Here is a 10,019-nt window from a genome sequence, read left to right on the forward strand (position 1 = left end):
GGAAGAAAGGGGGGGGCGCTTGACTGCCGCTGGGCTGGGGCTGCCTGAGCAGGGGTCGGGGTCGGGGCCGGGGCCGGGGCCGGGGCCGAGGCCGATGCCGATGCCGATGCCGATGCCGGGCGGAGGGCGCAATGCAGGTCGGCGGCAGCTGCCCGGCTCCGCATGCCTCTGTCTGTCCGTGCCTGTGCGTGTGCCGGGGGCGAGGCGGTGGCGGGGAGGGGAAGAAGCCCGGCATTGTCTCCGGCTGGCTGACTGCGCCGCCGGGGCAATGCCTGCGAGCCTCCTGGATGCACATTTCCTCTCCTTCTCTCCTTCTTTTTGTCAGCGGTTCAGCGAGGAAGGATGCCACCCACCCAACCCAACCCCGGCCAGTACGCCCTGACCAACGGCGACCCCCTGAATGGGCACTGCTATCTCTCGGGATACATCTCCCTCCTGCTGCGGGCCGAGCCCTACCCCACCTCCCGCTACGGCAGCCAGTGCATGCAGCCCAACAATATCATGGGCATCGAGAACATCTGCGAGCTAGCCGCCCGTCTGCTCTTCAGCGCCGTCGAGTGGGCCCGCAACATCCCCTTCTTCCCCGACCTGCAGATCACCGACCAGGTGGCCTTGCTGCGGCTCACCTGGAGCGAGCTCTTCGTCCTCAACGCTGCCCAGTGCTCCATGCCCCTCCATGTGGCCCCGCTCCTGGCCGCCGCCGGCCTCCACGCCTCCCCCATGTCGGCCGACCGCGTTGTCGCCTTCATGGACCACATCCGCATCTTCCAGGAACAGGTGGAGAAGCTGAAGGCGCTGCACGTCGATTCGGCTGAGTACAGCTGCCTGAAAGCCATCGTCCTCTTCACCTCAGGTGAGGGGATGGGTGGGGGATGTGAGACATTAAAAAAAAAAAAAAAAGAAAAGAAAACAAACCACTTGTGGAAAAATTAGGAAAAAATGAAAATAGAATTATTTTTAAAGAAAAGAGGCAGCAGGCTGAGGTAGCATAGCACCTGACAGGGGTACGCTCCGGTTCAGGGGTTGATCTCCCCTTCATCCCCACTGACATTGGCTTTTTAACGCACAGCCCCTCCAAAAAAAAAACAACCACTAAAAAACTCAAATCAAATGAAGTGTAGGCGGTGGAAACATGCATGTTAACAATTTTTCCCTGTGATAGATGGTTCGAATTAACTAGCGGGAAAGTTGCATTAGTGTCGCCTTTGAAGTGCTCTGGTCGTAGCCTATAAAAATATAATATGTATACTATTATTGTAACCTGTGAGGGAGAATTTATAAACATCAAAGGAGAACTATGCAGAGGAAATATAGGAAGTGGAAACAAGGTGAAATAAGAGACTGGGCAGTGTAATTTTTTAATTATTATTCTAATTGTCACCATGATATGGCTAATTGCCACTTTTTCTTCTTGTTTTCTTTTTTCCTTTTTTTTTTCTTTTTCTTTTATATACCCACTCTCCCCATCTCCTCTCTTGTTCCCATTTCTCCCCTCTTTTCCAAACCAACCTTCTCAATTAGCAATGACTAAACAGTTCCAATAAATGTGACTTAAAACTAGGCCAGGGCAAAATTGAAAGCATTCCTGAACAGAGATGGTAAATCGTTCAAAGGTCTTGTTTAACACTGAGCAGTTTATAATCCATCAATATTTGTTGCCTTTCATGCATGAAAGATAGTATTTACATTGTATTAAAATGACTCCTAAATTTGCACAATATTGTAATGTAGCAAATGTAGTATTAATATCGATTTGAACATCAGATAATTTATTTAGACAGGAGTATATAATTTGTATGCAGGGTGGTCGGAGACGTGTACTGTGACTGCCCCCTTTTACTTCCAGTGCAAATGCAGTCTCGCAGTGTTGGAGGGAATATTTCTTTGCAAAGGATAACTTGCAAATCTTAGAACAAATGGAAGATTTACTGAATAGCCAGATCGACATTTTAATGTATTTTATCATAATAAGTCTTCTTGATGGAAACATGTTTTTCAAGAGTGACAAAGAGACCTGCCAGCATTTATCAGGCTGATTTAACTCCACAGCCTGCCTGCAGACTCACAGACCTTCCCTTCCCATTCATTTCAGGGTGCTCATCAATACGCAGGGACAGTTGAGGAGAACCTTTCCTTTTTTTTTTTTTTCCAGATCCAACTTGAGACATTCTTCCTAAGCAGAGCTAGGAAGATGGCTGGCCTGTGTCTCAGCCTTTCTACGAGCCAAAGGCCCTTAGAAAGAGGCTGCCCCTGATGGGGACATGTTTGAGGGGATATTTTACTTTTTCTTCTCTTTCTCTTCTCTCTCTCTGCTCTCTCCAATCTCCCCCCTTAACCTGCCCAAACGAGCAGTGTTGGCTAGAAACAGGGTAAGTGGTTTTAGAGGACCCCTTCATTTACATATATTAAAAAAAATGTAATGACACTTGTGAGGGAAGAATCCCCTTTCCACAATGGAACTGAGAATGAATGAGGCTCAGGAAGGGAACAATAATATTATTTTGGAGCAGGATCACACGAGGCATCTCAGAAAATGGAAATACAGCTGTCAGGAGTAATCTACTGCTTACCCCCATCTGCACATTTCAACTTCTCACTAAACTTGTTTTGATTGCTTATCCAGAGGGGAATTCATAGGAAGCCTTTCTCAAAGTCATCCAACTTTTAAACTAACTTTGACTGATGAAAAAGACATTTTTAGGCATTGTGTCCAAATTCCTTTGCTAAGGACTAAGTGTTTAAAGCTGGCATGGGTTTCTCCTGTTGTAGTTTTTACATTCGGGCTCCAGAGAGCATGTATTTAATCCGTAAAATTCTGGACACCATCCAAAGACTGGGTCGTAACCCAAAACCTGCTCCTTTCTCACCTACTTTCCCCTTCCTTCCACTTTCCTCCTCCTCCACCCCTCCATCCCTCACCCCCATCCCTCCACGACCCTCCTGCCAAACTTTAGTGTTATTAATTCCTCTATCTACCTTTTCCTCATCATAAATAAACGTTTCCAGGAAGAGATAGAGACAGATAACATAAATTCAATAAATCTATTTCCAGCGCAATAAGAACTTTGATTTCTAGTTAGGTGGCAGCTGATTACATCTATATTTTCTGAACACTAAACTCTTCTGAACGTGTAACATGAAATACATACCCGCCACTACGAAGGGGAAGGCTGGAGTGTGTTGAACAGTAATGGTTATTTATTTACATAATTTCTTTTCCATAGACTGCAAGAAGAAATATAGAGCTTTCCCTTATTGACACACTGCCACATAAAAAACCGAGGCACACACAGGATTTTCACATTAGCCCACTTTCTGGGATGCTATAATAATTCACTTCCAGTAAACATGGATTGCGTTATTTCTCCCACGGATTGCACCTCTCTGGGCTGCATAATCGAATCGAGCTGTGGATCCCTTAATGATTATTATTTTTAATCTCGTTCTGAGGGGAGAGTTAAGCCTTCTCACCGCCACCTTTAAGGATACAGAATGAAACCCAAATAAAGGCATATGCCAGTCCATTTAAAATAATTAAAGCTCAATAGATATTATTGGCATAAGAAAATTCTGAGCATTTGGAGGTCTAAGGCGAAACCCAAGGCGTATTTTTCAAACACACACACACCAGGCTGCTGCCCTTTTAGAGAGCAAGTTCCCCATCCGTATTGTCCAGTGACCTGCAGTTATAGGTGCACTTATCGTAAATGTCTGATAAATATTTTACTAACCTTAAGGGTATGACATATGGGGCATAAAGAAAAAAGCCCTGCCAGGGTGTCAGTAAGACCCTTTCATATTGCATTGTTTGGAAGTTGAATAGGATCCTAATGCATAATGGGCAGATAATGCATGTAAAATAGCAAGATATATGTAAATATGGAATGTGATTTGTGGCAATCAACATATGAACAGGCCTGTGTTTTTGATATGTATTGCAAACAAGAACAGGCCCCAGCTTTTGATAGATATATATGTTGCAACCTGGTGCTTTAGATGTTGCAAAATATCATTGCATTAAAGGTACAGTATGGATTAGTGGAGCAGCCTGGCCCAGATAATTGTGCGTCTGAGGGATGCCAAGTCCGCAGCTCAGGTCAAAGGTTCTCCTCCTCAGAAGCTCCTGAATTATGGCTTGTTTTACTTGTTTTTTTGCTCGAGGCCATAGTATTGTAGATGAAGGTGTTCAGAAATCTTTGTAAAGTCAGTTCTTGATAGGGAAAGATAAACTCAAAAAATGCCTTTGTGACAGATTTTTTTTTTTTTTAGCTTTGAATAATTTATTAATTTGTTGTGTCTTTCCAGGGTCATAAGTCTACATTCACATTTTTGTAATGTCCTTTTGGGGGCCATTAACATGCACTAATTCATATATGGATCTATATATTAGCCAAGTCTGGCTTTGATCTGTTTTAAACAGCACTGCTAGCTGACTGCCTTGCTCTGATCTTGATGGTTCAGGGTTTTTTTGCTTTTTCATTTTTTTTAAATATTTAATATTAATCTTGTAAACAATGTGGATAGTTTCCACCATCTGGGCATACCCACCACTTTTCCTTGACTGTGGTTTCCTGAGCAAGTCCCTTAACAAGCAACCAGTAAACAATTTTCCCTTGGTTTGGGTTATGTGTTCACAGAGATAGAGTATATGCTTGTATGTGTCTCTATGTGTGTGCAAATGCACAGATGCATCTATACCTCCCTGCTTGTATCTGTACACATAGAATAATGTGTATAGATACAAATGCATGGATGTGAAGGGTTTCTGCTCTTGGGTTGGTACACCTTTGCCTGGGTTGTATAGTTCTGCAAGGTGCAAGACGTATGTTCCTGGAGGGAGAGAGTCTCACTGGCTACTTTTAGGCACGGCTTATCTGCCGCAGCTCTCCCAAGCTTTGTGTCTGAGAGCTGCAGATGCCTGCTGTGTGCAAGCTAGGACTCACCCAGCCACCAGATTTATCTGGATTTCCACCAGATTTATCACACAACCCACAAACGTTTGGCCAATTTGTGATCCCTGGCAGCATGGCAGGGACAGAGAGGTCCCCCTTGCACCCCGGCGTCCCCCGGCCGGCTCCCCGCCAGTCACTGCAGGTCCCAGCCGCTGCCTCCCTGTGATATGCAACCATGTCAACAAACTCCCTCTGTCTCTCTCTGCTTGTGCCCACCTCTGCTTATAATCATACTATTATTAATATTATTATTATTATTTTTCCCAATACCCCTGTTTTTCCTCCACTCAGTGTTATTTAACAGGGGCTGGTCCGAGTTTCCAGCATCCTGGTGGTGGGCTCCCTGGAGTGGGAATCACGCTCACCAGCACAGAGTGTCCATAGAGGGGGATATGGAAAGAAAGCATGGGGGGCTGTATGTGTGTGGCTGGGACGAGCGGGGTGTGAGCACCCCACCGCATCCTGGGTCAAAATACCCACGGCGGTGAAGAGGCACAGAGAGGTCGCGTTATTTATTCAGCAGCGGTGCACGGGATGGGTTGGGGAGGGATGAGAGGGGGTGGGCTAGTGTGGGGTGGGATGGGATGGGGGGGTGCGCCTTTGCCGTGCCCCCCATCCTAGCGGCGTTTCCCTGTGTGCTTCCCAGTCACTAACCATCTCCCCCCCGCTTCCTCCTCCTCCTCCTCCACCTCCTCCCTCCACTTTCCCCCCGCCTGCCGCCGTTCTGCGGCTGCCTCCGCGGGCGCGGTGCGGTGGGCAGACGCCTGTGGCCTGTCGGATGCTGCGCATATCGAGAGCCTTCAGGAGAAGTCACAGTGCGCGCTAGAGGAGTACGTGCGGAGCCAGTACCCCAACCAGCCCAGCCGCTTCGGGAAGCTGCTGCTGCGGCTGCCCTCCCTGCGCACCGTCTCCTCCTCCGTCATCGAGCAGCTCTTCTTCGTCCGCTTGGTAGGTAAAACCCCCATCGAAACCCTCATCAGGGATATGCTACTGTCTGGGAGCAGCTTCAACTGGCCTTACATGTCCATCCAGTGCTCCTAGAGCCCATTCCGCATCCCCGGCAGAGAGGCGGCGGAGCGGCGGAGACGGGAGCGCTCGCACCGAGGGGCAGTCGGGGTGCGGGGGGGGGCCCGGGAGGTGGACACTGAACAAAAGAAAGGGCCAAGTGAGAGCAGAGATGTGGCCGTGTAGGGGAGAAGAACGGACCTCTCGTCCGTGGAGGTTGTGGTGTTTCGCTTTTTCATTTTTTTTTTTTCATTTGGCCTATTTTTTTTTTGAGAGGAGGAAAAAAGAAATAAATAATATTAATAAAGGAGACAAAAAAAAAGAAAAATTAAAAAAAAAATGAGTATTGAGGGGATATTAATCAAACCTGAAGGGGATACTGGATCTTCCAGGATTTATTGTGGACTGTTGCTGATATATGCTGTACAGTAAACCAACAAAACAAAAAATCATTGAAACTGAACTGAACCTTGTGTAGAATGAAAAAAAAAAACCCAAAAGAAGTAAACAAAGAAAAAAATTCTACGCGCAAACACTTACCACGAACATTGTTACTCATTTTGTAATATATTAGTCTTTATTTTCATTTTTGGTAAAAGTTAAAACATCATATGCGCATAAAGAAAAAAAAGAAAGGAGAATTAGGGGAAAATAACATTTTCCAAATAATTATAAAAAAATTGTCCTGTGTCTATGTATCTATATCTGTTTTGTATTTTTTTCTGGTTCCAAACCAGGTTTCCTGTGATTCTATACTAATAATTTTTTGATATAACCCTTTGCTTCTTATAATGAGTGCGATATATGTTGTCAAAATTGTTCTTCAAGAATTAAAATTGAAGTGAGAATTTAAACAAAAAATAAAAGAATTTAGCAAACTCCCCCCTACTTATCACCCCACAAACCATGAGTCTTGTTGTTTGAAACATGCCAACAATTCACCAAAAAAAAAAAAAACCCAACAAAAAAAAACAAACCACAAACCAAACAATAACAACAAAAGATCTCACCTGGATTTTTAACTCTCTACTGGTGCTAAAAAAGAGAACTTAAAAAATACTTGTGAGATCTAGCCAAGTTGTGTAAACTACATGATGCTCCAAAACAGACTTGGCTGGGCTTAAGCTTAGGGCTGAGCTGTCAAGGTCTAGGAAGAGGGAGTGGGAGGTGCAGTGTGATGCCTTAGGTGACCTTGCCTCGCTGAGACTACACCGCAGACTCCCTACCAAGGCTGATGGCCTACCCTTTTTTTGAAATATCTTTTCCCATCAGCTGGATTTTCTGCTGAGTTCACACCTTGTTTTTTGCTCTCAGAAACCATGGGCATGGACTGCAGTCACCACATGCCACCACCTCTACCCATGCAGCAGGAGGCATACTGTAGCCATGGGTCTTGTTTGTTCCAGATATGGTGGCTTCCTGCTTCTGGGAGCTCGGGGTGGGGTTGGGGTTTTTTGCTTTTTTTCTCTTCTTTTCCACCCCAAGGACTCACAGACCCCTCTGTGTGCTCCGGTGTGCACACCTTGTGCTTGCTGTCAGCCAAAACATCTCTCTTGCTATTTCTCCTAACTCTAGTCACTATGTGTGGACGATATTCCCAGTCCATTAATATAGAAATCCAACTAGATGCTTGCTCATTGGGTGGTGAGCCAGTGCATTTCATATGTGCTTATGTGCCATGGTCAAGCAAAAAAACACAGGCTGTGAACCCCCACACTATGGCCACCTATCACAGGGGCCCGAGCTCTGTGCCAAAAGCCTCTCTTTATTTCAGCTTGTCCTTTTCTTCAAAGAAAATTAAAAATCGTTTTTGTAATGGAAGTCCTTTGAACGTAAAGGCTTCTAGCTGGTGGTGCAGATCTCTGTAACAGCTTTCAGTGCATTAATGTTTTATAGGGTCTGAGACAGAGCTGTGAGAACACATACTACCAAGGGAGCTCTTTCTTAACGTATTAATAAAGCTGGATCTTTAAAAATAGCATTGTCCCCCCTCACACAGATACCTCCCATACCCTCTAAACAAGCCTGGATGAGGCAGATTTTTCAGTTTATGGAAACATGGGCAAGTTTTTCATTTTAATTTTCTGTCCTATATACTCTCCTTCTCTCTCTTTCTCTCTCTTCCTCTCTCCCCCCCCTCCTTTTTTTGCTTTTTCTTTCTCTCTCTGTCTTTTTTTTTTTTTTTGCATTAACAAGATCCTTCAATCCAACTCGCTTGGGGTTTTTAATATTCTAGGCGCAGCAGATCCGAGGCTATAGCAGCTCCATACAGTAGGCACTTATAGCTGGATAATCAACATTGTGAGCAGATCCTCTATGGGGGGATCATCCCATTCAGGATGGAGAAGTGGCCTGTATTCATAGATGCTGGCAGTGGGGGGACTCGGATGATTCCAGACCTGAGCACACAAGAATGGGAATTAGACAAACAGACATCCTCCCTTTTCCCACTCACACGGACGTGGCATGGGCAAGAGCTTTGTTTCTGGCCCTTCCACGGGCAGAGGGGATCCAGCAACCCCTCTGAGCTCTCAACGGGGAGTGAGCGGGCATGCTTAGACCGGGGAGGTGCTGAAAGCAGCTCTTCAACATTGCTTTTTGGTGGGATGGGTGACTTGGGACACAGTTGGATTAGCAGTTAAAAACACAAACAAAAAATTAAAAAAACCCCACACAGAACAAAAAAATCCAAACCCAAAAATAATAACAGAAACAAGCAAGAAACACCCCACCCCCCCAAAATAAGCAAAACACATGGGGATATCGGAGTAGAAAAACAGGTCTCGATTTCTTCCAATGAGATGTAAATATATTCATTACAGCGTTATCCCACTGATGAAAACAGATAAACTTTTTCATAGGTATTTTTCAATTAATTTTCATATTTATGAATAATAATAATAACCCACAGATTGCCAAGAAACTTGCAGGTACGAGATGCACTTATTTCCATGTATGTGCCTAGAAAGAAGTGTTTCAATCCCTTATTAAACTTTGCTTATAAGACAGTATCGTGTTCTGAAGTGTTAACTACACAGTCTGCACTGTGTCAGTGGATGTTTTCCTTTGCCACGCTGCAGCCTTTCGGGCATTCATATGGCGGCTAAAAATACTGTATGATGGCGTCATGGAGTGCTATTTGCTGAAAAAAAAAAAAAAAAAAAAAAGATGTGAGTGTGGCGAGGGGCCGGGGTCCCTCAAGTTTTTGCTGACTTGTTCATAACCTACAATACATTGCTCTAAAACGAACTCCATCTACATTTCTCCTGCCTTGTTGTTGCCGGGGGCCGGGGCGCTGTTCCCGGGGGCTCCTCGGCCCCCCAGGATCTTCAGGAGACGCAGTCGGTAGGGCATCCTCCTCATCCCTGCATTTTTCCATCCTCCCTGCCGCGCAGGGCTCCGCGGCCTTTCCGTGCTCACTAACAGCTGTGGCAGCACTTCAAAGGCTAAGGGAGGGTGGGAGGGGGAAGCAGGGGTGGGTGGGATGTGGGAGAGGGACGACCCTCCCACTCCACCCCCATGCAGGGGACCCGCTGAGGGCACGGCAGATACAAAGCCCCCCCTCCCACTCCTCTTAGCACCTCGCTAACTAGCTTGCCTCCTCCCACCGCCCAATTAGGCCTTTTCTATACATTTAATCGAATAAATATTTGGAAATGCTGCTAAGTGGTAGGTTGAACCCAAGCTGAGGAGGAGGGGGTTTGCGGGCGGTGGCGGGGGCAGCGCCAGGGCAGGGGTCGTGTGTGTATGTGTGCGTCTATGCCCGCGCCTGCACCTCCTCCGACCGCCCGTAAACGTCAGGGGCTGCTGCTTCCCCTTTCCCAGCGCTTCTCGACACGCCGTCGCCCCCGGGGGCACCTTTTGGGTGGCTCGGCTTCCATTCACCCCCCTCACCTGCAGGAGAGAGGGCGATGAGCCCCCTTCAGGACTGGCGGTAAAGGATAACTCCCATTTTCCCAGTATCCCTGGAAATTAGGTAGAACTGGGGAGGAAGAGTGGGGATGAGATTCCATCACGAGTGACCTGTCTCATGGCCACCAGCAAAAACGGCGGATCCAGACG

General features: G+C 46.3%; 1 protein-coding gene across 8 annotated transcripts in view; it reads left to right on the forward strand.

Annotated features, from left to right (window-relative positions):
- The window catches only part of NR2F1 (nuclear receptor subfamily 2 group F member 1), a 10,311-nt gene extending 3,352 nt beyond the window's left edge, over positions 1-6,959 (forward strand). For 4 of the 8 annotated variants that reach the window (XM_017812731.1, XM_017812733.1, XM_017812737.1 and 1 more), the window contains exons 2-3: positions 326-853; positions 5,713-6,959. In XM_017812731.1, the coding sequence (XP_017668220.1) occupies positions 326-853; positions 5,713-5,993 (809 nt within the window). In that variant the 3' untranslated portion in view covers positions 5,994-6,959. Of the gene's footprint in view, positions 1-79; positions 185-325; positions 854-5,712 lie in introns of those variants that run through there. The other 4 variants (XM_017812732.1, XM_017812735.1, XM_017812736.1 and 1 more) reach the window with 4 other exon arrangements.
- Positions 6,960-10,019: the final 3,060 nt, after the last annotated feature.

Source organism: Lepidothrix coronata, unplaced genomic scaffold, assembly GCF_001604755.1.
Source record: "Lepidothrix coronata isolate B3197 unplaced genomic scaffold, Lepidothrix_coronata-1.0 Scaffold37, whole genome shotgun sequence".
Classification (NCBI taxonomy): Eukaryota; Metazoa; Chordata; class Aves; order Passeriformes; family Pipridae; genus Lepidothrix; species Lepidothrix coronata.